General features: G+C 48.9%; 1 protein-coding gene across 1 annotated transcript in view; it reads right to left on the bottom strand.

Moving 5' to 3' along the window:
* CFAP96 (cilia and flagella associated protein 96) overlaps positions 1–27666 on the bottom strand; it is a 321028-nt gene that overhangs the window by 266236 nt on the left and 27126 nt on the right. Inside the window, exon 2 of the mRNA XM_069631516.1 lies at positions 26012–26203. Within this exon, the coding sequence (XP_069487617.1) occupies positions 26012–26108 (97 nt within the window). The 5' untranslated portion in view covers positions 26109–26203. The remainder of the gene's footprint in view (positions 1–26011; positions 26204–27666) is intronic.

Genomic DNA, 27666 nt, shown 5'->3' with positions numbered 1-27666 from the left:
TCTCGTTTCTACATTACAGACACCCATAGCTGCTGTTCCAAGCCATGAGCAAACAGCGTGGGCCTCTGTTATAGCAAACTGTGCAGAAGGCTAGAGTTTTTTCCTAAGGTTCATGGAATACTCTTTTCCTATATCTGCATACACCCCTAGAGGGAATCCATTCTGTTGTATCTTATTCCTTGCTACACTTGACTACTCCTCGTTCCCATTACTTTCAGCTGTGTGTGTACTATTATGTCCACCTTACTTCGGCACAACCACCCGAAAACCTTCCTGGGTGTTCTGTGCCTCTCCTTTCAGGGTGTCATCTCGTGACACCAATGATCAAGTTTAGCACAGAGCGTATCTGTAAGTATTCCGTAATTCAGGGTGCGGAGTTGTGTTGTGCATGCTATTTCCACTCTTAGATATTTCACCTGGTTTTGAGCCCATATGAGTCCATGTAGTTCTGTGGGTTTTTGGGATGCCTCTGTGAGCGGGTAAATCCCGGACTTGGTCGAGTTCAGTTTCAGAGCAGAGTGTTCCCCGAATTATCTAACCATGTTCAGCACCTTTCTCAGGTTAGTTTCAGTATCATCTGCATATAAAGTGATGATCTCTATCTTGCCAGCAAGCAGGATCCCGGCCCTGCTGTGTCTGGCCCTTAGAAGATCTGCAAGCTGTTCTATGACCAGTGCAAATAGTATGGGTGACAACGGGCAGCCTTGTCGGGTGCCTCACACCAGCTACAGGATCGCCGAGAGGGTCCCGTTGACACATACTCTGGCGAAGGATTGTGTGTAGAGAATACGTACCCAGCTTATAAAGTTCGGTCCAAACCCATAGTTGTGGAGAACCCTGAATAGAAATGGCCAGTATACAGTGTCAAAGGCCTTTTGCATATCTAAAGCTGGTGCAACTCCCTGCGTGTTTTTGGGGATCGAGGCTAGTATGTTATAACAGCGACGTATGTTAGTTGCCGTGGATCTACCCAATACAAAGCCCGCTTGGTACTCGTGGACCATGTGCGGCATCAGAGGATTCAAGCGTGTGGCCAATATCTTTGCGATATTTTTGCATCTGTGTTTATCAGAGATAGCAGTCTATAGGATCCGCATTCCTCTTGGCGTTTTCCAGGTTTTAGCAGGAGGGTTATAATAGCTTCCAGAGTCGTTTCAGGAATTTTGCCTCTGTTTAGGGCCTCAGTCCAGATGGAGATGGGGCACCAATACCTCCGCAAACTCTTTGTAAAATTCGGCCCCAGCCCATCAGAGCCCAGGGCCTTCCCGTTTGGCAGGGATTTAACGGCCTCTGTTATCTCAGCCACCGTCAGTGGGGTTTCCAAGGCGTCCCTGATTTCAGTGGATAAGAGTGTAGTGGGTATTTTCGATAGGTACCTGTCTATTTCCTATTTTGTGGCAGTACTTTGGGGGGGAGGGGGGAGTACAGAGCGGCATAGAAATCGTAAAACACTTCTCATATTTCTTTTTGATCAGTGACCACTACCACACCTCACCTAGTTACGCATGGGATGTTTGTGTTTCCCCGTTCCCCTCTTACCATCCTCGTTAACAGTTTGCTGTGCCGCGTGCCGTTCTTGCTCCCCATATCGCCTTGCAGCCGCTGGCCTGTAAAAAGCAGCGTATCTCTCGATCCACCGCCACCCTGAACTCCTCTAGTTGGGTTTTAATATCTGCCCTATCTGTGCCATAGGGGCAGTCGCGTATTGTTCTTGCAGTTTGGCTATACTCTCCTCCGCCTCCCCAGCTCCCTCCTGATGTCTTTCAGTACTCCGAGCTCTGTTGACATAGCGATGCCTCTGATGTATGCTTTGAATGCTTGCCATAGGGTCGCCTGGCGGGGGGGCGTGGCTTGCACGCATGCCGTAAAGACAAGCTCCCGTGGAGCTCCGTCCGAGATCCTGCCAAAAAGAACTAATAATGCTTGATTAGCTCTACAATATACGATTTGCCTGCATAATCCTGCAGGGGAACTAATCCCCACCACTCGACCCGACTCCTGAGCCGAATCGGAAAGGAGAAGACAGAAAACGCGGAGTCCAAAGTCGAGCCCCTGGGGCCCGCAAGATGGCGCCGCCCGCTGCGAGCTGTGACTGATGCAGCAGCCTAATCGAGACCCCGCGGAGCCCACAGCAGAGGACGCGCTCGAGCGCAGCGACCGACTGATCGGACCATCGGATCCCCGGCTCCACCTGGGCTCTGGCTGCTGAGTGAGCGGAACACCGGCGAACCCTGCGCAACGGACGTGGGAGAAGCCGCAGCTCCTGAAAGGCGGGAGCGGACACAGACCACTCGAGCCTTGCAGCGCGGAGAGGCCCGCAGCCCCGCGAACGCACATTTGCGCACTGGAGGGGGAGCCGGGCCACGCAATCCCCGGCTTCGCCCAGGCTCCAAATCCAGGGATAAGCAGCAGAGGTTGAGAGTGAATCCCCCGTGGCTGCAGAGCGGGGTGCTGGCACGCAGCCCCCCGGACGCGCCCCAGCACAGCGGCGGAGAGTCGACCCTTTTGATCCCGGCCTCCATCAGGACACCGGTCGCTGCGGGGTCGGGGGCTGGCCCCCCCGCGACTACAGCGAGAGCTAGCGTACAGCATCTGCGCTGCGAGGCGCGAACGGAGGCCTTGAGGGAGGCAAACGAACGCACACACTACCAGGTGAGGAGGCAGACATAAGAGCGACCCCCCGGCGCATGCTAGCCGACATCGCCCGGCCTGAGGGCACAAAGAACAATCGACCCTGTGATCCTGCACAGTCTCTTGCACGGGGGCAGCCCAGATCTGTGTGGCCCTTGGTGCCCTTGGACCGAGAAGGGAGAGAAGGGGGAGAAAAAAGCACAAAAAAAGCCTGCGAGGAAGATTCCTGGAGTGGCGGGGGAGCACTGGGAACCAGCCCACAACGCATGCCGTGGGGACGGGCTTCCATAGAGCTCCGCCCGTGATCCTTCCTTAAATGGATAAATGCCGCTGAGATTTAGTCCGCAACACGAGACAAAGGAGTAACAGCGCAGGGGAACCGACTGCCGACACTCGACAGCGACCTTGGGCTGAATCGGAGACCAGAAGCCTGAAAACGGGAAGCCAGAAGTCGAGCCCCTCCGATTCGTAAGATGGCGGCGCACGCCACGAAGCTGAACTGAAACGGCCTCGACACCGGGCCACTCCGCAGACGCTGCTACTGACGAGCCTGCCGACTGCTCCGTCGACCGCATCCTGGCCCACGCGAGAAGAAGACCGAGAGAGGAGAACCGGGGCTGAGGATTGCTGTGGCACATCGAGGAAGAACCGGTGCGCGGGCGCGGCCTGACGAAGACTCACCCGGCGGGACGGTGAAGCAGGGGACACGGAGTCGTGCCTGCGACGCTGACCCGCTCGAACGCAGGTGAGGCCGGGCAGGGCCACAACTGAGGGGAGCCACAGGGCACACAGCGGGAGGTGACGGGCCCCAGCACGATGCAGCGCACGGGGCGAAGACCCCTCAAAGACACACCTTGCGGGGGCACCCGACCTCGCCCTGTATGACCCACCAACACCCGGGAGCGAGAGGAAGGCCAACCTAATTTGGGCCCCCGGACGGCTGGATAACGCGGAGGGCCCACATCAATAACTACAGCCCGTCTGGCAGCACGGCAACCGCACCAACCAGGCCGCTGGGGGGCACAAGAGCGATCAACGTACCCCTGGGGAGACTGCACTGAAAGCGGCTGAGGTCCGCCGACTATGGGAAGCCGGGGGCACCCTCGACCACACACTGGGCCCAAATGGCAGGTTAAACACCTCCCCCGGGACGGAGGCAGCAGCAAGACGGATACGGGGCAATCACCACTGCCCAACGAAACTGCCACAGGGATACTCCCCACCGGAACAAGCCCCAACGAAGCCAGGACCAGACCAAAGCAAGCAGGAGGACCAGCCTGAGCCACAAATCGACAAGCAGGACAGTGAGGCGAGAAGGCCCATTTAACTATTGAGGCTGCCAGACACTAACTGGACACGGAGCCCCGCACAAGGGTCCCATCAAGTAGCACCGGAACCACAGCACTACCTGAAGGCAGTAAGCCAGCACCACACAACCTGCGGGTCAAGATCTGGAACAGGACATAGGAGGGACCCTGGGAGGGAGATGTCACCCCCAAGAGCAAACTGAAACTGGTCACAATGGACTCATTCACGACGGCCAAACCCCAGAGTCAACCACAACAGGACCAGGAAACCTCGGGGGAACCCTCCCAGAAGGAAGAAGACCTCAAACATGCGCAGGTCCTACAGGCAATATCTGCCCTCCGCACATCGGTGGCGGGGAAGATAGAGGAGGTGAAATCGGACACACAGCTCATGCGTCAGGATGCCCGTAACCTCACTGAGAGGGTCACGCCGGCGGAAAATACATTACAAGACACTGTGGAGGACACCCAAGAATTGAAAACGAAAGTCCAGGAACTTGAGCAGAAGGTGGCAAGGCTGGAGGCGCGCTTCGAAGATGCCGAGGGCCGAGCCCGCCGAAATAATATTCGCATACTAGGGGTTCCTGAGGACATGGAGGGCCCAGACCCGACCGACTTCGTCGAGACGCTGTTGCTGCAGGAGATAGGCCCAGGGAAGCTCTCCCAGGGGTTCTCAGTGGAAAGAGCCCACAGATCCCTTCAAAAACGCCCACCGCCAGGCTCACACCCACGACCAATCATAGCTAAAATTCTGAATTTCCGCGACCGTGAAACCATATTACGATATTCAAGAGAAGGAGGAGAAATCAAACGGAAAGACTCAATGATAGTCATATATCCGGACTACACACCCACTGTGCAACGAGCAAGGAACTCCTTCATCCCAATAAAAGCGCAATTACGGAAACACAACCTAAAGTTGCGCACATTATTGCAGTGGGATCTTGCTTCCAAATCTTCACATTTGAGCTTTACCGTTCCTAGATCTTTGCCCATATCAGTCACGTAGTTTCGTAAAGTTTCTAGTGCGTCTTCTGTCGCACTAATCCTTGATTCGGCTTCCGTGATGCAGGTCGTGGCCTTCTCGAGTTGATTCCTGATCAATGTAACATTTGTGCTGGTCCCGTGTTGCACGCCTCAAGGTCCTCTACAAAGGAAGAGCAACATTCCTAGAGACTCCAGCTGCAGCAAATCTATGGCTGGAACATAACAACCTGGCTGATGGAAAAGATGATCTACCAAAATCGGATATGGGATGACAACCCACCCACAGTTATAATAAGAAAGGTGAGGCCCCCCCATGCAAGGCCACCAAAGCAGACAAAGAGATCCCAGTGGAACACTAATAAGTTGATTGCCGAATCCGACGGGAACTCGAAGGACTACACGAGCACGGAAAAACGACCCACCCCCACGGAAACTGTGTAGGCAATCTACCTACACGCACCCTGATCCGGAAGGCCAGGAGTGGCCTGGAAGGCTCGGGATCCCCCGAGCGTTGCAAGTTGGAAGCAACTGCTGGGGGCAGTTCAAAGTTACACGGTTTGCTGTTCCCATTCAAAAGAATGGAAGTTACTACTGTTGGTAAGTCTCCAAGAATGAAAAGAAGGGGGAGAGGGACTGAACTGAGGGAGAAGGAAACTTGCATCTTGTCCCACACAGGGAAGGGGCTACTAACGCTAGTACCATGCACACGGACACCAAAAAGAGAGGAGCAGAACGGACACTATGCCCACTTTGAACCACCATGACCACAACAGCAGTTAAAATATTGACATGGAATGTGCGAGGTTTGGGGACATACATTCGCAGAAACAGAATTAAGACCTATCTGAATAGAAAAGGGGTGATGATAGCGCTACTACAGGAGACCCACTGCACGACTGACTCACTGGCCAAACTCCAAACACACTGGGGGGGGGCAGGGTTTTGGCACTGCATACTCCAAATATGCCTGGGGAGTGTACACCTGGATACACCCACAGCTCCCTTTCCGCCTGAGAAAATCAGAGGTTGATCCGGAGGGTAGATTCGTGATACTATGGGGGCACATAGAGCAGACAGAAATATGCATAATGAACTCCTATTTTCCCAACAGCAATATACCGGCCCACCTGGACTCACTATACCCCAAAATCGTGCAATACAGAGATAGTCTGCTCCTCTGGGGGGGTGACCTCAACTGTGTATGCGATCCGGCAATAGACAGATCCATCCCCCATCCGAAGGGTCCATCAGCAGCAACAATGGCCCTGACCGCAATGATAGATAGGCTGGACCTGGCAGATGTGTGGCGCGAAACACACCCAACACAGAGAGGATACTCATACTACTCATCCCCGCACAAACTATACACTAGACTGGACCACATCCTCATAGGCAGAGAACACCTACCCCAGGTGGAAGGAGCGCAGTATTTAGGAAGAACCATATCTGACCACTCCCCACTCTTGGTGACATGGTACCACAATGGCCCCAGACCCCCGATCCCCATGTGGAAAATGCCAGCGGAAGCACTCAAAGACCCAGACTTTAGGGAGGAGCTACAAGACTCCATAGATAGCTACATAGAAAACAATGCGGGAAGTGTGGAACACAGCAGCACGGTATGGGACGCCCTGAAAACGGTGATGAGGGGGGAAATCATTGCAAAGGCCGGGGGAATCAGGAGACAGCTCAGGAAAGAATTAGACCAGCTGGAAACAATGGTGGTCCCGGTCCATAAACCAGGCAAACCGGCAGATCTGTGCGATTCCTACCGCCCGCTAGCAATGCTAAATTATGATGCGAAAATTTTAACAACAATACTAGCCAAGCGACTGTCCAGAATAATAGGGGATATAATACACAGCGACCAGTGCGGCTTTATACCGGGCCGAAACACATCAATAAACCTGCGCAGACTACAACACATCATGGCCCAAACTAATGAAGACAGGAGCTTATATGCACTAATGTCCCTAGATGCCATAAAGGCGTTCGACTCCATCTATTGGGAGTGGCTTGTGGCAGTACTTGGAGAATTCGGCTTCGGACCCGGGTTCATTAGATGGGTTCAGGTATTGTACACCGGACCAAGAGCTAGAGTGAAGTCCGGGAAACACATATCAGAAGCCTGGGACATACAAAGAGGGACCAGGCAGGGCTGCCCGCTATCCCCAATGCTGTACATATTGGGGCTGGAACCCATAGCGGTCTATTTTAGGAAGCAGTTTTTCGATGCTGGCATAAGACTAGGAGGGGTAGACCACATCATTTCGCTTTACGCGGATGATGTCCTTATATATGTTAGAGACCCACACCTCAACGTACCCGTCATGCTGGAAGTCTTGGACAACTACTCCAGAGTATCTGGGATCCAATTCAATAAGTCGAAGGCCTGCATGTTCCCCCTGGCGGCCCTAAAACACGTTGAGACGGAGGCACTTCGGAAGGTAGGGATAAAATGGCAAACCACCAAATTCAGATACCTAGGAATCCAGATAATGCACACCCCCACACTGATGCATGAACACAACACAAAGGCAGCACTTCCGACCCTACGCAGGTCCATGAACTTCTGGTCGCGACTTCCCCTGTCGATGATGGGAAGGGCCTCCATAGTTAAGATGATTGTTTTACCGCGATTCCTGTATGGGTTCCAAAATGTACACTATTATATCAAAAAACCCTTCTTCCGACTACTGGAATCGCTGATAAAGGAGTTCATATGGGGAGAAAATAGGCACAAAATAGCACTGCCGACACTAACCCTGCCATACGCCAGGGGCGGCATTCAGCTCCCTAACTTAGAAAAATATTACCTAGCAGCCCAACTCAGCTTTATAAATAAATGGCTCTCAGACGAACCTACCGATGAAAACCCCCTACTACAGACTATGAGCCTCCCTCACCACCTGAAAGAACTGGTCTGGGCACCACCGAAGTTGCTGGGAGAAACACCCCACATAGTCACCCTGGGGAGGGAAGTCTGGCGCAGAGCGAGGACACTCGCCCATGTGCAGAGGGCCTACTCACCAGAGATCCCACTGATTGCAGACCTATACACAGCGGCCACAGACCTGAAACAAATCAGATCATGGGAAAGGGAAGGGGTCTACACTTGGGGAGATTTATATAAGGAAGGCACCTTCAAGGAATTTGGCACGCTGTGGGACAGAGAGGGCATACACCCGGGACAGTTCCTCTGGTACCAGAAGATCCGCGCCATGGCACGAAGCAAATGGGAAACATGGCCTGAAGAACCGGACACTGACCCGCTATTAACGCTGCTATACAACATGGGGGAGGGCTGCAGACCAATATCCCAAATATATAGGCAACTGAGCGATACACCTAACCCCCGAAGCATGAACATGAAAAGGAAATGGGAAATAGATATAGGCAGGGAAATGACAGAGGGGGAGTGGAACAGGGCGCTTACATTCCCCAAGGAGGTGTCGAGAAATCACTGGTTCAGGCAAATACAGATGAATGTGCTGCACCGAACCTACCTAACTCCGAAACGGATAGCCAAATTTAGCAAGCAAATGCAGTCAAACTGCACCTGGTGCAACAAGGAGGAAGCAGACCTAATCCACATGATGTGGGAATGCCCCAAAACGAAGACACTTTGGGAAAAGGTGAAACAGACATGTGAGAAAGCAGGTATGACCAAATACAAATGGACACCGGAGGAGTGCTTGCTAGGAACCTACCCCAGATTAGCCAAGATAAAGCACATAGTCAGACTTATGGACATAACGTGCATATTAACCAAACGAACCATAGCCATGTCCTGGAAAAAAACAGCCGGACCACAATATAAAGCATGGCATGGAGAAACGGAACGATGGCTCCTGGCTGAGACCAAGGCCTGGGAAGAAAGCGTGGCCAGATCAACAGATGAGTCCAGCAGAGCCTTGGAAGCATGGAAAGAACTCACTAGACATATGTTTCTCCCCTCTGACGACAAGCCCCCCTGAGCCAACGGCTTGGAACGAACATACCTGCAAGCCATACAGGGAGACCCGATGAGAGCTGATGAGAGACGCTACGGGCCTCTGGGAAGCATCCCCCCACACCCTACAAACAACCTGATTGCCCCCTCCCGAACACCCCTACCCCCCAGGGACGAGAGAAGCTGAATCACGTGAACACTGTAAGGAGACAGTTGTTACTGTTTGTTAAAGTTAAAATTAAAATGTATTTTACATGTACAAGAATAAGGCACAACATGGAAATATGTAACCGATGTTATTGAAAATGCCAATAAACAAATTTTAAAATAAAATAGGGTCGCCTGGCTCTCGACCAAGCCATCATCGTTTTCAAAATATTCTGTGATGTGTAAGGTCATACTGGTTTTGCACACGTGGTCTGATAGAATCGCCATGGGGGTCTTTGTGGGGAGACTTTGGGAATGGACATTTAAACCAATACCGGAAAGTGGCCTGACAATGTTCTAGGTAGAATTATCGCCTCTGTTACCCAGCCCAAGACCCTCTGTGACACCAGCCATATGTGGATCCTAGAGTGCATGTCATGCACCGATGAGTAGAAAGTGTATGCACGCTGCGATCCGTGCATTGAACGCCATATGTCTCGCAGGTCCAGGTCTGCTATATGCGTGTGTAACATGCGGGCAGCGTTGGTGAGTGTTCTGGGGGTACTGGTCGTACGACTAACGTCCGTGTCGAGTATTGTATTGAAATCTCCTCCGCTAATTATGTGGGCTGGGGGGTATTTTGCGCATTTCTGGAAGACCCGGGTGTAGTAATCAGGGTCATCCACATTTGGGCCATACACATTGACGAGTAGGACTTCCATTTCGGCTAGTTTTCCATGGACTATCACATACCTCCTGTCAGGATCGCTCTCAGTCGTGTGGTGCGTGAATGGTAATGTTTTTTGTATTAGTATCATCATTCCCTGGCCTCTGCTTAAGTAAGTTGTGTAAAAGGGATGGTTCCCCCATCCTGGAACAAACCTATCCGCCTGCGGTCCCAGCAAATGTGTCTCTTGGAGAAATAAAATTTGTGCTCCTGTTCTATTAATGTATGCCATTATTTTCCTTGCTTTCACAGGCATCCCGAGCCCTCTTACATTCCAGCTTATTAATTTGATCTCAGCTAGGTTCTTCTCAGCCACGCTCAGTGCTATTTTTTCTCGGACCTGGTATGTTCAAGTGCCCCATATATCCGTACCTCTCTGACAGAATCCACCTCATCTCCTCCACCAGACCAATAAGAACCCCATACACAAACATGCTATCAGTGCCTAAAATCAAGAGCCCAAGCAGGAGGCGCAAGCTTCCCATTTCCAGCATCTATACACTGGAACGCACTGCCACCATCCCTGTGGGGAGAAAACTCTCATATGGAATTCCGCAAGGCAGTCAAAACACTTCTCTTCTCAAAACCATGATGTTGCAATTGTATGCTATGTATTTCACCAGATATGTAAAATTATATTGTTCTGTAACTAAGCCTGACACAAGTAACAGTGCTGCAGTGCCCAAGGGCTGTATGAGCGCTATACAAATGTGAAAAAAAGAAACAAAATAAATAAATATATGTCCAATAACATAGTGTCTGTGCATTTTTAACTTTAACACCCCAAACATCATCCCCCGACCCTCATAGTTCCCCGAACTTCAACTATGTTTGTTCCCCCATCTCCATCAACCGTTTCCCTTCTAACCCAATTAACAAACTCGCGCACTCGCATTTGGGGGGGGCGCTTCTGTGGCAGCCGAGGCCGGATACCATAACGATACTGCCCTAATGGTTACCAGACTTGCTTGCGTTACCAGTGCCCATAATAAACTGAGGCATGTAGCAGTTTGACTGTTACGTCCCTAGGAAGTAATATAGCTGTGGTTGTTTTCAAATGTAGCCTCATGTCCATTGTCATAGTTGCTGCATCGCTTTAATTACTCACACCCATCTTGTCCATGTATCAGTGATGTACTTGTGTTACTTCCAGTGTTGTCAGGCTTCCGCTTGGCTGGTGGCGGGATGTAAGTTTCCACAAAGGCAGCGGCGTCTTCTGGGGAGGTGAAGAAATATGTTTTATTGTTATACTGTAAGCGCAGTCTGGCTGGGTACAACATTGCATAAGGTATTGTGCGTTTGCGTAGCCTCTTCTTATCACCTGTGAATGATGGTCGTTCTTGTTCAACCGCCAGCGTGTAGTCTGGGAACAACCGGGTCACACTGGAACCCAGCTTCAGTTCCTTTTTATCTCTTGCGGCACACAGCACTAGGTCCCTATCCCTCTAGTTCATTAGTCTGGCTATGATCTGCCAGGGATAAGCGCCCGGTTTGGGTCGGGGTGCCAGTGATCTGTGCGCTCGTTCGACGACAAACATGGGTGACTAGCCAGGCTCCCCAAGTAGTTCTTTGAGCAGTCCTTCAACAGCGAGTTTTATAGGGCCCTTTAGGGCATCCTCGGACACCCCCACTATGCGCACATTATTGCAGTGGGATCTTGCTTCCAAATCTTCACATTTGAGCTTTACCGTTCCTAGGTCTTTGCCCATATCAGTCACGTAGTTTCGTAAAGTTTCTAGTGCGTCTTCTGTCGCACTAGTCCTTGATTCGGCTTCCGTGATGCAGGTCGTGGCCTTCTCGAGTTGATTCCTGATCAATGTAACATTTGTGCTGGTCCCGTCATGTTCATCGTTTGGTTCGGCAAAGCCTTGTTGCATTGATGCGAAGACCGCCTGTGGGTCCATAGTGGCAGATGAGGTGGTTGGCTTGGGGGCCTGGTTTGTTCAGAGCCAGTGTTATTCAGGTGCTCGCCTTAGTAACTGTTGTCGTAAACCTATCTATGGTGCCCTCTTTCTTTTTGGGTGCTGCCCCTTTGGGCATTGTACTCCAATGGCGGTAATGGTCGGTGGTTACCTCTGTGAGTGCTTAACTCGCCTCCAGTGGTGATGGGGCTGCCCCCAGTTTGTACTACGTCTGTGGGCATGGTGTCGTGCACTCCCGAATTGTGGCTCTTCAGACTTTTGTCTCAAGTTGACGGGGTCAAGTCTATGCCTCCATTATTTGCAGTACCTCTGTGGCTTGCCCCAGTAATGTAACTAAACAGCCGCCGTCAGTACAAAGTGTTTTGTGCCTTGCTGCGCCTTTGTGGCTTACAGCTCCGGCTGGGCATATGATGTGGAGGCAAACAGCTCTGCGCTAGTGACTCTGTCCTTGATGGTGCTAGGACTGTGTCTTAGAAGGGGGCAGGGGCGCCATGGACGCGTGTTCCACTGTTCCCAGCGTTCCCGGGGTGATAGTGTGACACTGGTGTTGTGGGTCCCGGGCCAAACACCCAGAGCGTGGTCTCACTCGGTGACATCCCTGTAGGGTCTGCAGGTGCCAGCTCTGCTCCGTTGTGCAATGTGGTGTAGAGCAGTGATCACACTTCCAGGGATTTAGTTGTGTGGAGAGATCTGCCTTGTTGTAGGCCTTATTAAGTGCCTCCAGGCTAGTGCGTACGTGTGTGCCCACACGGTACCTTCGGTGTCTCAGTGCAGTGGTTGGTCCTTTGTTAGCAGAGGCGTGCCAGAGGAACCAGACATGAACCCCTTTATAACGCTGCTTTATAGTTTGGGAGAGGGTGGAAGAGTGGTGTCCCAAATATATGGCCATCTAAGTGATACACCTAACCCCCGAAGCGCAGAACTACGGACCACATGGGAAACTGATATAGGGCGGGAACTAACAGATAGCGAATGGGACAGGGCACTGTCATTCTCTGGAGAGGTCTCTAGAAATCACTGATTTCGACTGATCCAGATCATCATGTTATACCGCACCTATCTGACCCCGAGTAGATTGGCCAAATTCAACAACAATGTGCCGCCAAACTGCACTTGGTGCGGAGCTGATAACGCGGACTTAATCCACATGCTATGGTCCTGCCCCAAGACCCAGACTTTCTGGTCCAAAATAAAACAAATGTGCGAGGAGGCGGGTCACACCAGGTACGAATGGACCGCACATGAGTTTCTCCTGGGCACCTATCCTAGGTTAGCTAAACTCAAACATTCAGTCAAACTAATGGATTTGGCATGCATAATGGCGAAAAGGACTATGGCTATGTCATGGAAAAAACCTGCAGGTCCGATTTTCACAGTGTGGCGTAAAGAACTTGAGAAATGGGCGAACGCCGAAACAAAGGCTTGGGAAGAGAGCGTAACCAGGTCTACTGAAGACTCGAGTATGGCGCTGGTTGCATGGAAAGATACCATGACAAAACTGTTCCACTCCCCTGATGATAAACCTCCGTGAATAACCCGCAGGAAGCACACCCGACCACTGCGGAAAAAAGACACCATCTTCAATAGGTCCATCGTGAGACACAATGACCCCCTGGTCTGGTCCATGTCCCCCCCCCCCTTCCCACGACAGTAGTATCCGCCCTATCGGTCCTCAGTGAAACTGGACTTGGCTTGACACCGGAGACCGTTACTGTTCACTGTTGTTTGAACTTATTGTTTAACATGTTGCTGTATAAGTATGCAGACTTGTTCATTGATACTGAAGCTGGCACCAGAAAGTGGTGCAGTGTTTGTGAACATAACAAAATGCCAATAAACAAATTTTAAAATAAAATTTGTTAGCAGAGGCATGTGGGCAACATGTAAGCTGGGACTGCTACGCGCTGCGTTTAGTACTAGCACTGTCCCTCATTGCCGCTTCGTGCCCCACGTGTATTTCGGACTATATGGGCTGCAGTATTGTCACTTTGAGCCGACGGGCTATGTGGCTGTTATGTAGTTATTGTAATTAGGTTCCAGGTTGGGGTGGTTGCGGGGGGCCTCGGGTTCACTTGGCTTTGGGTAGAGGTGCCGCTTATGGTGCCTTGGTGTGCGGCTTATATGGCTCCTACGGATGGCTTACCGTCTTCTCGCCTCCGTGTAGGTATCTTCTGTTGTCGCAATTTTTATTTTATCATTTATTTATTTATTGCATTTGTTGTAGGTCCAAACCCTGGAGTATCACAGCGTAGTTATAGACATCTTAATATGATTCAGCAATTTACAGTTTAACGTACATACATATTAATTTTCAAAATCCAGTTGCATAATAAGTATTATAAACATTGGTAGTACAATCATTGGTTGATGTGTACATCAAGCATATTATTATTTACATCATTAAGGAATTCCTTACCTAAAATTGATTGAACAACCAGGTTTTTAGAAGTTTTTGAAGTGCTGAAATGATTCTCATTTTTGATGCTTACAGTCAGGGCATTCCAGTGTTTAAGGGCCAAAACTTGGAAGCTACTACCGCTGGCTCTGGAGCTTTTGAAACAAGGGATCGCAAGGAGTGAGTTATTACTCGATCTGAGTGTTCTATTGGATTCATTTTGTACTTATTGCGCTGTTGATGTAGATGGGTCACACACAAAGATTTAAAAATGACTCTAGCCTTAATAGGTAACCAATGATTCTCTCTCCTGATGTTGGAAATATGGTCTGCTTTTTTTAGCCCTAGGGCTGCTCGTAGTGCTTTATTTTGCATGAGTTCTAATTTGCTTAGGTTGGTATTAGATGTCCTTAATAGGAGTACATTACAATAACCCAGTTTGGATAATATTAATGCCCTGTCTAAAGTGATGCAGTTCGTGGGTGAGAGAAATTGGCGTCTTAGGGCAATTAACTTAGAAGTGTAGGATGTGGAGGAGGATCGATCATTCGCGTGTTTCATCATCGTTAAGTTAACGTCAAATTGAACCACTTAGGGAGACTGAGGGTTTGTGGGAAGACCAGGATTTTGTATTTAACATCCCAGATCTTATGAATGTCCCTCCAGTGAGAGTTCACCCAGCAGGCTGTAGAGACCTCCCATCTATTGTATGACTTGGAATTAAGGGCATGCTATGGGCATGTGGCCAGGGTTCAACCAGTGAGGGTCACATTTGATGGAAAAAATTGATCCAGAAGGATTAATTACATCTTGATCCTTGCCCGAGTTTGGTATTTGCTGGTATATTTCCAGGTGGTAGATAGGGTGTAAAGTGACCACAAGCCCCTTGTCATGATGATCAGGAATATAGGGAAACATAACGGGGAAACTACAACAATAGAGAAGTTCAATGATCCATACTGAAGTCCATTCCTGATTGTCGATAAAGTGGTCACAATTGGAGGAGAAAGATCTTATTCCTGGTATCTATCAGCCCACACTGGGTCAGCTTGAAACCTTATGTGGAGTAGGCTGTCCAGATGACCAAGCTGAATTTGAATTGCTTATACTAGCTGTTCAACCCCAAGTCACCAAATCCAGGAAGGCAGTAAAGCAAAATACAGTAAAGATGAGCTTCTGGTATGATATGGAATGTAGGGAAGCAAAAAGAAAGCTAGTAAGATATCTGCAAGACCCCTCCCCAACTGACAGAGGCATCTTGAGAACCCTGAGGGCAAACTACAAGAACATAATGATCATGAATAATAATCTTTTCCATGAAAGGAATTGGGATATTCTCCTGGATGCAGCTAGAAGAAGAGATCCAGTTACTTTTTGGAAAAATGTAGTTAATATGGAAGGGGATTGGGTGCCTGTTGTCCAAGGGTGTATTGGGAAGCTTTATAAGGAAACGCAAGTTAGTTGAGTTACTACTGAGTTACTACTCATCTGTAGTAAACAAGTACCCCATGCAAGGCCCATAGTCCATGGAGGTATCCCAGTCATTCAGAATACCACAGCAAGAAGTTATAGCACTTAGGCCACAAAAGGCTGGAAAGGCACCAGGCCCAGATACAATTCCTGTAGATCTCCATAAGGGTGAAACTGTAGTCTGGGCCCCTATCCTTTGTCGCTTCTTACTGCTCTAATAAGCCTCAATGCAATTCCAGTGTCCTGCAGGAATGATGAGATTATACCGGTTTATAAAAAAAAGGGTGGGAGAGATTCTGCTGTAAACTACAACCCAATATCATTGTTGGATTCAACCAGTAACATTTTCGCAAAAATACTAGTAAAACACCTGATCGAGTGGGCCTGTGCGTCTGGTAGTACCAGCCATCTTGTAAAGAAACACTGGAGGGGGGTGTCTGTACTCCTACTCTCTACATGGCAAAGGAGAGGCACAGAGCACCCCAGCCAAGATTCTCTATTGTTGGTAGCAATGGAGTAGCAATCAAGGCTTAGCTCTCAGGAGGTGATGCAGGCTGGTTCTTAAGTACAGCGTAGTCCCCAAGCACCCACAAAGGAATGTCCACACACTATGTTAGTGAAAACACAGTCTTTATATAAATAAGGTTCAGGGTTACATACACAATCACAATAACACACTTTGTACTCTGGCAATCAATACTATAATGGCAAATATATACAGGTCTACGTAGTACCACTCTTAACTATCGATTCCCTTGAAATGCGACCACAGCTAACAGCCCCAAACAACATACGAATCAGATTGTAAAATGATTCAACAATAGACCACAGAAAGAATGCAAGTCAAATCAAGCAATGGCAGAATACTGACTCCTGTTACCAGTTCTGTGCGAGGATCCCCCCCACCTGGGCAACCTGTAAATAAAGCGTATTGACAAGTACAGTCCAATTATGCTTAATATAGTCTTGATTCCTTCTGAAGGTTCAACTACCCCAAAGTAACTGGTGTCATAGGGTTCTTCGATGAATCGTCAACGGGCCCTTCTTGAGTGCACTCACTTTAAGGCAGGAGCCATTGGTCGCCGAGAGTCGATGAAGGAAAAGGGTGAACACTGTTGTTGCGGAAGCAGCTTTGGTTCTTGCGGTGCTCGTTGACGATCGGTCAAAAACATCCTACAAGCTGAGGCATGCAGTGCACCTCGACGATAAGTGTTCATTGCCGCAAAGAGTTAATGAAGAACTTTGGCCCAGGAAGGGCGTCGAGTCGTCAGCGTCTCTGTGGTCTTCGGGTGGCGGGAAACCCACCGGCGGATTCCCCCCAGTCGGCGGCGGCCTTGACTTTCTCCGGCAGGACAAAAGCGGTCGACGGTGACGAGCAAGGGATTCCTTGGATCAAATATTCTTAGGCAAAAGGAGCACTGTGGCTCTGGTCGGGGACGACAGTGGACAGCTGTCCCGTGCTTCTCTTTGTTCTCCTCGACGGTCCCATTCTCCGGTCGGCAGCTTTTCGAGAGTCTGACGTCTAGGGAGCATTGGCAAAGATCAGCTGGTGCACAATGGTTCCTCGTAGCTCGGGAAGAGGTCTCCTAGCCAGGTCCTCTCTTGGATCAGTTCCTTGACAGTCACGCAGCTTTCAGATTACCGAAGGACAGTAGCAGCAGTTCTTCTGCTTCTAGTGGGCTTCAAGGTTGGAAAGATGAAAGATTTCCATCAGTGAGAGGCCCCCAGATATACTGTTGATCTCTCGTTCACTCTGCTGGGTCACACTCAGACAACCAATCATTCAGAAGGGCATTCATGCAGCCAGGCAGCAAATCAGGCTCACAGTGCATTCAGGTCATTCTTCTCCATCCAGACGCTCACAACACGGAATGTGGATTCAGACAAGTATCGCACCATTCAACACTCCACACTGCATTCACACCAGTTTGGGGCAGGGCTGTCTCAGTCATTGCATCAATCACCAGATACTAGACACCCATAACACGGAATGCATATTCGTCACACACTCCACTCACCCAGGTCCCACCCCACAGGCATACCCACAACATAGTCATTGGGAAGGCTCCAGCCAGTCTGGACTGGACTGGACTTCCCCACACTACCATATTTGGAACTTCCACCCAACAGCCAGTCAGGGGGAAGGGACAGAGTCAGGGCTTCCCGGGACTTCATGAAAATAAATCAACAGGCGATAGAAAGAAAGAGGCCACAGGGGCCATCTTGTTTCCTATCAGGAATCAACTGATTCCAATGGCAGGGCCTGGGTATACCAAAATGGAGGATACTCAGAGCACCTGTCAAATTCAGCATGGAGCTGCCACCAGCCCATACCCTGCTCTGTGGGCCACACATAGGTCCCCAAAAACATACACTAGGAGCAGGGTAGTACTCCTACCCATGGGTGCCATAAGGGTATCCCAATGGTCTGTTCACCATGACCAAAAAGAGAAAGAGCCGCACCGCCAGGAGTCCCACATGAACTCCTGTATGGAAAACAAGACAGAACATACATGATAAAGCAATAAAAGGGCAAGGATACAGAGGCTCTGTCCCTCTGATGCATTTCCAGCATCACACATCTTCAAGCCGGTTTCCAGGCTGGGATTAGTACCGTGGACCAAGCATTTAGGCTCCATTTGATTCTACAGAAATATACGGTGCTACTCAAAGTTAAAATCTCCACAATCTTTATAGCTCTTAAAACCGCCTTCGATGGGGTTCCCCGTGCCAAACTTGGCAGATAATGGAAGAGAGGCAAGTTCCATCACACCTGCTTGTCTTAATCCAACTCCTTTACAGCGAGAACTGTGCAGCAGTACGATGGGGATTAGTTTGGGAGCTGACACCAACATTTGGGGTAGAGAAGGGTGTCAGACAAGGGTGCGTTCTGGCGCCAACGTTATTCGGTATATACATTCATGTGATTATAAATGCGCTACTGGAAGCCAATATGGATACTTTTTCACACACAGCGTGTTTCTCTTGTCCACCACTCCTATGGGGCAGAGAAAAACGATGGATATTTTTTCTAGGAATTGTGTAACCTGCGGGCTGGAAATTGACTCTAGTAAAACTAAGATCATGGTATTTCGCCTGACGTTTTCTAGAATTTAAGGGTTGAATATTGTAGGCGGTGACAAATTTGAACAAGTGTCTATTATGATTATTTAGGCATGAGGTTTCCCGAAAACTCCCATTGGTTTTCCCCATATTGAAAAGGCTAAGCTAATTCTGGACAAAAACAGTGGGGCAGTGAGGAAGTTGGTTGCGAGGAATAGAGGAGGTGCACTATCTCCTGCCCAGGAGGTCTATACAATTCAGGCCAAGGCTACAGCATTATATGGGGCAGAGGTTTGGGGGTACAGCACTGGACAGTTTCTGGCAATTAAAGAAAATCTTTTTCTAAAGAAATTGCTTGTTTACCCAGTAAGTGCCCCAAACGTACCTTTGCATATTTTATTTATTTATTTATATTGATTTATAAAGTGCACATCAGCCCATGGGCATCAAGGCGCTGTTACAGGGTTTAGGTACATGCTTTACATAGTTACATGGGTACAAACCACGGTAGTGTGGAGTGAGATCAAGGGGCTAGCCTGTACATAGCTTCAGACAAACAGCCATGTTTTAAGGGCTTTTCGGAACGCATAATGGAAGGGTTCTGCTCTGAATGTGGATGGCAGGGAGTTCCATTGTCTGGCTGCAATGAAAGGGAAGCTGGCCCCACCTGCTTTGGCGCATTTGACTTTGGCCAGTACAAGACGGTAGGAGTAAGGTGTTCTGGTAGGTCTGGATAAGCCTGCCCCAGTTACCTTGTTGGAGAGGTAGGGGGGGGCTGTGTTGGCAATGCACTTGTGAGTGATGGCCAGCGTTTTGAATAGGACGCGTTCTCTGATGGGAAGCCAGTGAGCTTCCCGCCTTGCTGCAGTTATATGATCTCTTTTGAGAATGCTGAGGACGGCTCCAAGTGCATTATTTTGAATAATTTGTAGTTTCTAAAGATTTTTTGATGAGGTGCCAGAGAAGTGGACATTGCAGTAATCCAGTCTTGACCCTATGATGGCTCTGGCAATGGTGAGGTAGTTCTCAGTGGACAGGAAAGGTTTGGCTCCGTTGAGTAGTTTGGTTGAGTAGGCTGCAGAGCATGCAATGGCGCTGACTTGTCGGGACATCGAGAGGGTGGCCTCAAGGTAGACTCCTAGGGTTTTGACTGACGACGATACCGGAATATGTATGTTGTCTATGGTGAATGCAGTGTATTGGCTGTTGAGTTTTTTTTTAGAGTTCGCTGTGGCCCTATCAAAAGGGTTTCTGTTTTGTCTCCATTGAGGCATAGCCAGTTGGCTGCCATGCAAGCCTGAATGGTGAAGTAGGCTATGTTAGGTGCCTTGGTATCATCATCTTTGTTTGCTGGTGAGGGCTAGGAGGACTTGTGTGTTTTCGGCATAGTTGGCATAGGCTATGCCGATGGTGTCCAGAATGTCAAACAGTGGTCTCGCAAAGATGTTGTAGAGTGTGGGAGAGATGCACAAGCCCGGTGGGACTCCGCAGTGGATGGTAGCAGGGGCAGAGCAAGCCTGTTCTGAAAAAAACCCTCATTACTCTTCCTTCTAGGAAAGATGCGATCCATGCTGCGGCTTTGGGTGAGAAGTGGGCCGAAGTGGTGAGGTGGTGACAAAGTATTTGTGGTCCACTAAGTCAAAAGCAGCTGATAGGTCAAGGAGGAGGAGCAGGGGGGTGCTGTTGAGCAGCCAACAGATGCAGACGTAGGAATCTGCTGCTCCGCCGGGGCTGCCTAAATCCTTATAAATATCCTGCTTTCTGATGGAAAACCAGGGTGCTGTCAATACCGGAGGAGAGGGGAGCGTGTCTGCACCACTCTCGTGAAGTTTGGAGCCTTTTGAACAAAATTGGAGCTGTTTTTATCTCTGCATCCTCCCACGCATCTGTGGCGTTTCCGGGCCGAGTGGAGCCTGCGTAGACCAGAGGGAGGAGGAGCACCACTGGCCGTTTGGCTTACACTGGCAATGAGAGCTCGGATCACGTTGGGGACCCGGACCCAGGACTGACAGCCATTGCCCCCGCTGAGGCTCTAGCGGACCGCAGCAGACAGAACCCATGGCCTGGGGACCGAGACATCCGGACTGATAGGCCTGCGTACCGAGTCTACAGAACAACCGGCAGCTATGACCGCATGCAGGAGTGGTGCACAGCTGGCCACGTAAAGGGACCCCGTGAAAGGTGATGGCGGCACCAAGTTGGGGAGAAGTGTGATAAAGGCTGTGTAGGCGCTTGGGACCGTTTTTTGGCGAGAGCCCAGCTGGGCACACCAGCTGTGGGCCCTCTCCACCGTGGTGGCCCTCCCAGCACCCTCTCCCCCCAATCAAGCAGGAGCTGAGACCGACACAACAAGCGTGGGGGTAATTGCAGAGTCTGATCTGCCTGGGCTCCCTTGAACCCCCCTGCAGGCCACCAGAGCTACGAGAAGCCAGAGGACGGTCGGCTGGAGGAGCCCATTTCCTACATCACGCTGCCTCTGACCATAACACGGCCTATCAAGTAAGTGTGCACCCCACTGGGAATCTGTGAGCTTGAGTGCACTTGCCAGCACAAGAAAGGAGGGGAGACTCTAACATGTGCTTCTGATCTAAGAGGGGAGCATGGGGGTGTGCAGACTCAAGGCAAACAGCACTGAGATAGGTCTCAGGAACGGAAAGGTGACTGGCAGACCAGAGGGGCACCTCATACAACATACCCTTTGACCCCCCCATCGATTGGGATAAGACAGGGGGTACACCTAATACGGCGCCCACCACCGAAGGCGTAAGGGACACCAGCCATCACACCCCACTGTCCTCTGCCCGAGTGAATGGAACGTTATGCCCCCAAGGCCTGAAATACGTGGGGAAGCAGACCGGAATTGAGACCACGCTCCTCCACACATGAGCAGACATAGAAACTGAGGCACATAGGCACTGTGCTCCGAAAGGCCACATACAAGACTCAGACAACTAGACACATCGGAGAGGCTACCAAGGAACCACTTGCCTTACCACACACCAGGCCAACTGGCACTACGCAGTAACAAGACAGACAGCTGCATTTGAGTTGCTCTACCGTGTCTTGGCTGTAGATAACCGCTGAATTCAAAGCAATGGGCAAAGATATGCCCCGCAGAGGGACTGCACAGAACAAAATTGATAAATACACCATGAGCACCCCGGCAAATGCCCCTGGATCTGCAGACAAGGTGGGAGACGATGTCACAACCGGAGAGACAAGTCAGATCCCATCACTTACGGACATTATGGCGGCCATTGGGGAATCCAGGACGTCGGTGGAGACCATAATCGATGGACTAACCTCTGAATTCTCCTTCCTGTGGCAAGACATGCGGAATTTGACATTCCGAGCAGGTGAAACAGAACAGTGGATATCGGACACCGAGGATACAGTTAGGAAGCTGGAAGAATGCTTGGAACACATGGCGCGGAAGCTCACTATCCTGGAGAACAGAGCAGAAGACAGCGAGGGTAGATCCCGCCGCAATAGCCTGTGCATACTGGGCCTTCCAGAGAAGGAGGAGAGGCCAGCTATGGAACTCTTCCTGGAAAGCTGGCTCCCGGACCTCATGGCTCCTAAAAAAACTTTCCAACTTCTTTTCCATCGAGAGGGCGCATAGGATCCCCACCGGCAGACCGATACCTGGAGCCCCACCATGTATGGTGATTGCCAAACTAATGAACTATAGGTACACTCCTTCACATGGCATGAGCAACAGGCCCGATTATATACAATGGCAATCGAATTGGTTTCTTCCCTGATTATACAAGAGAAGTCCAGAAGTCCTTTCAGTCCTACGACTCTATAAAGAGAAAACTTGCATCCTTGAACATGAAATATGCACTCTTCTTCCCGGCCACCCTCAAGCTATACCACAATAACACAGTCCACGTGTTCCATAACCGGCAAGAGGCCTGGGAATGGCTTGCGACACAGGTCCTGTCCGTTACACGCCCGAGGGACTGCACGCCGTCAAAAGAAGATGGCCGGGACAGTCCGGACCGGGCACCAACCCCTATGCCACGCAAGGAGGACATGGATGCCAACTCACCCACGTGCTTGGGGAATACCTGAGTACTAACAACACGAGATGAGACCTACAAGAGTCCTGACCCACTGCAGAAGAATGAGCCAACTGGCAGCCCCGGACGGGGGCGATGAGGTGGTTCGGCCCCCTAGGAGTTCCCCGAACAGGTTTTCAGGAGGCCTCCTGTCTGTGTCCCAAACTCTTCAGGAATACCAAAACTTTAACGGCCTCAGAGTAAATAACCATAAAACTGTGTACTTCCCGATCCAAGGAGGTGATACCGCAATCCGTGAACCTTGTCCATATCTTGTTTCATTTCTGGGCTTCACATATTTAGTCCAACTCTGGACGACTTCCTCCGGCTCAACCTACAACCAGTGGTAGATAGATTTGCCAAAGAAGTATCTCACTGGCAGTCTCTTCCACTGTCATTAATGGGCAGAGTGGCAATGTTTAAAATGATAATGCTTCCAAGGCTCTTGTACGTCCTACAGAATGCTCCGCATCCCCCTCAAAACCTTCACAACAATAGACAGGACCCTACGGACACTGCTTTGGGGTGGGAAACAACCCAGAATCGCTCTTACAACACTACAGCGTTCAGTATGTGAGGGTGGCATAGGACTACCATGCATTCGCACATACTACTTGGCCGCACAAACCGGGGTGGTGAATGATTGGCTACACGGCAACCCTACACTCCCGCATATCCGCATGGAACTAGGCGCCATGAACTCCCCCCGACCTCCCCGCTAGGCTTTATATGCTGATAATAAGAGATTGTCGGGAATACCAAGAATGGCACTCCATATCTGTCGTATCTGGAGGGAGGCACACCGACACATTGGATGGGAAGCAAAACCGACACTGACCCAACCCCTATGGTACAACGCACACCTCCCGGAAATACAAAGAATGGGATGTTTTGGAAATTGGGTGAAACAAGGTATATGCACATTAGCGCACATAGTCCAAGAGGGGCGCCTTCTGAATTTTGAAACTCTGAAGGGGAAATATGGGTTACAGCCATAGACCGTTTTAGGCAGAAACAACTCGCTCACGCCATGAACGCCCAATTCCCGAACCTGGCCGATGTACCCGCCTGCTCCCCTCTGGAAACTAATGTTCTCCCTTAACTCCTTTGACACCAAGGAAATAACTAGGTTGAAAGAGAAATGGGAAAGGGACTTGGGCAGGCTGGAATCGGAGGAATGGATGGACGTATTGATGTTTCCCTGAGATATAGGCATTGACACTAAGTTAAGACTGATACAGCTCAGCATACTACACCGGTCATACTACTCTCAAACTATGCCAGCCAAATGGAGCGGGACGGATGGTGGGGTCTGCCTTTGTTGCAAGAGAGAAGATGGTACCTTTTTCCAAACAATCTGGAACTGCAATGTTTTACAGACCTTCTGGGAGGAATGCAACAGCTGGATTTCCAGGATAGTGGGGTCCACAGTTGCAAGAGACCCGAAATTGATATTGTTAGGGATCTGGGGGGAGGTAGACTTTACCAAATACAAAAAATCATTCCTTGCAGTGGCACTGTGGATGGAAAAACGATTAACAGCCACAACCTGGGGCTTTACAGAGACACTGTGCATAAATCGATGGTCCAATGAAATAAGCAGGTGTGCATCCATGGAACATCGCATCTTAAAGTGGGAGGTTGCCCCAAAATATTTCAGAAAATATGGGGGGAAATGGATGGACGAATATTAAGCCCCCCCCTACCCTCCCACTCTTCTTCCCCCCTCTCCCCGACACCAGAGGACCTCGGTGCTATAAGGAAATGCTTATGATTCGTAATATGTACAGTACATGTCCTGCTGCTTGTTATTTTTTATTCTTATTCATGTGCATGTATTGTTTTGTTTTGGAAAACCCAATAAACAGAGTTATAAAAAATGTAAGAAAGGAGGAGGAGCAGGGCAGGCTTGCCTCTGTCCCTGATCTCGTCCAGCAGTTTTTTTTTTTTAAATCATATGGAGATAAACTTCAACATGATTGCAGGTGAGGTGTGCCTACGACCCCTGATGTATTGGATCTGTGCATGGGGAACACTGGGTCTAGCAAAAAATAGAGATGCCCTCCTACATGTGTCTCTACATGGCAGTTGCTGCCTGCCCTGGTTGGGGCATGCCAAGAGAACGCTGCTGGAACCAGGATTTAATCAACCTTTGGGAAAACCCTTACCAAATTGATAATAAAACGAAGGGCAGTATTAAACGGGCATTACCATTGTAAATTGGGATTTGCATATGAACACTTATCATTGGGACCACAAGATCTGGCATGTAAATGTTATCATTTTGGTACGAGGAATTTCATGGATTATTTTTTCCCTCCCAATGCCCGTTCACTTTTTATAAAGCTTAGAATGGGGACCTTAAATGTTGCCAAGTTTGCCTGCTTGTATAAGGGACCGACTAACAGCATGTTTTTCATCTGTGGAGGTGGAGAGGAACCCATCACCCATTTTACGTTTTTATGCGAAGGTTATAGGCATTTAAGAGCACAGTTTGTACAGACGGTCTGCAAATGTAAGCTTGGTGTATTATGTAGCAAAATATGTGTATTTAGCCTGGATGAAAAGAACACACCTGCTTAAGGCGAGGGCATATAATAAAAAATGTTGTATAGTTACTGTAAATGTGACTAATTAGCTTGTCGCATATTTCCCAATTCTGACTTACCCCAATTATGCTCCATTATCTCTACTCTATTTATAAGCTGCTTTTGAGCTACAAATGGGAGAGCATTGTAGACCTTTTTCTTTAGCGAACAATACCTAACCTCTCTGTAACATGTTATATAATGTTTTAGCTGCTATTATAGCTGCTATTATATTTTTTTTGTATTTGAATTTTAAAGATGTTCTTGGAAAGTGTACTCATTATTTAGTACGCAAACCCCAATAATCAATTTTTCTGTTAATTCGTACTTATTTTTGTTGTGTATTGTGATGCATTAGGTGCACATTTAAGGGCCATACGCCGAAATAAAGTTAATACGATGATGATGGTTCAGACAATTGACGCACATCCTGCCTTTTCACTCTCCTCCGCTTAAGGCAGCTGTGGTCAACTTTGTGGTAAAAAGTGATTCAAGGCTGACAGTCAGTCCTACATTTGTGTCCAGGTGTTCTGAGATTAAAGTGATGAAGCACCTGTGCTATAGGAAGCACCTCTCCAGTCTAGATCAACCAAAATGCCCTGAGAGCAGTACTTACCAATCGATGAGAGCTGAAGGAATGGTCGTGCTGCAAAACTGACATTCCTAAAAAGTAATCGGTCATTGTGCAACCATAACTCAAACCCATAAGCGCTGCAACACATATCATGTTGAAACAGTGAGATAAAGAATCGACATACGATTATAGGCATTGACGTATTGATCTCCGATGGAAATATAACCCATCTCACTGAAGAGCCCAATCCTGTCCATGTCGCTCTTCCCTTCTCCAGGCATGGTTTGTAGATTCCGTGCTAACCGATTCGAGATGGAAATTTAGTGGGCGGTCCTCCTTTTCTTCTAATGAGTCGTCCTCCTCATACTACAAATGGCTGAAACGATATAACACAATCTGTCAAATAACTGGACTGTTTGATCACTGAAAAGTTATTTTCTTTTAAAGGCACAAAGTAAAAAAGGGTTTTGTCATTCAAAAATATTTAACCAATAGACCATTAGTTTAGAGGTCTGTGCATGGAGAGTAAAGTATTGTCTTGGCAGTCAATGCAGATGACAGGATAATACCAGTTTGTGGGAGATAGATGCCTTCCAAAAGTCAAGGTGAATTCTAAAAATTCTGACAATGGCCACATGGATGATGATGACATGCCTAAGATTAGGAGAACATGATGTCCATTAGTGATGAGAGCAGTGGGGGGAAGGGGTATACAATTTACATGGTGGATGGAAGAAATCTCATACTTAGTAAGGAAATGCCAGCCTGCACATTAGGCAATTAAACTAGATAAGCGGAAAACAAGAAATGATTGTCTACCTCTCTGCAGGGTCACTCTGAATAATTAATTTTACGAATGGAACCCTGGTATAATCTCCCTAACCCCAACCCCCCCCCCCTCCACCGTTGCTATCGGGAAAAAGGAGCAACATCTCCTTACAAAAGCTCCAACAACGTGCACCATTGAAAAGAGATGTATGGTAGTGGGGTCACATACAGTTGCGCAAGAATGTATGCATGGTTCAACAGCTAAAAGATGCTTTAGTGGATAGAAGCTGTAGCGCTTAGAAATGGTGTTTGTAATAGGATATTTACCAGCAATGCTACAATGGTATCTTCAATTGATCAACAAGCCTAAAAATTTCCCCAACATCAAGTAAGCACCCACGACATATATAATGTCATTGCAGTGACCAATTTAGTAGACCACAGATAATAATTTTAATGTAGTGATATCACTGATGTTACAACAGGACAAACATCGTGGGTTACTTAGAGCAAACCCTAGTGAGGTATGCATGCAAAAACAAATAGCATTATACAATTTATTTAGGCGTTTTCTTGAACGCTAGATGTTGGCATGCCGACTTTTTCCCAATGTTCTCCCATTCCATGAACGGTGGTAATGTGGAAATAGGGGCTTCATGTTTATTTCCCACTAATATAGTTGTTTGGATTTTTGAAGTATTTTTTGATGCCCCACAGGAAACGACTTATAAGGTGGCCCTCCTAAGTGATCTTATAGTACCTTAATGTTATAAAAGCGTTAGCCTGCCACAACCTCTCTGGTAGGGTGGACAGGGACTCTCAATGGATCTCCCCTCAGTGATGGATCTAATGAACAGGTATATGCCATGCATGCTTGGTTTTGTTTGAACTGACATTGAAAATGTACTGCGCTTAGATCAAATGTTTATGCAGCCTTATGTAATGCCCACTGTTCACAATGCCTACAAATTCCTGTGAGCAAACCCTCAGTAGACACAACGCAATAATATATTTGTGTATTGAACTACAGCCTATTTTTGGACTCGAGTTGCAGGTACTTCAAGACAACAT

This window comes from Ambystoma mexicanum, chromosome 6q, assembly GCF_040938575.1.
Source record: "Ambystoma mexicanum isolate Mex_15411 chromosome 6q, UKY_AmexF1_1, whole genome shotgun sequence".
Classification (NCBI taxonomy): domain Eukaryota; kingdom Metazoa; phylum Chordata; class Amphibia; order Caudata; family Ambystomatidae; genus Ambystoma; species Ambystoma mexicanum.
This window is presented reverse-complemented; position numbering and strand designations above follow the sequence as displayed.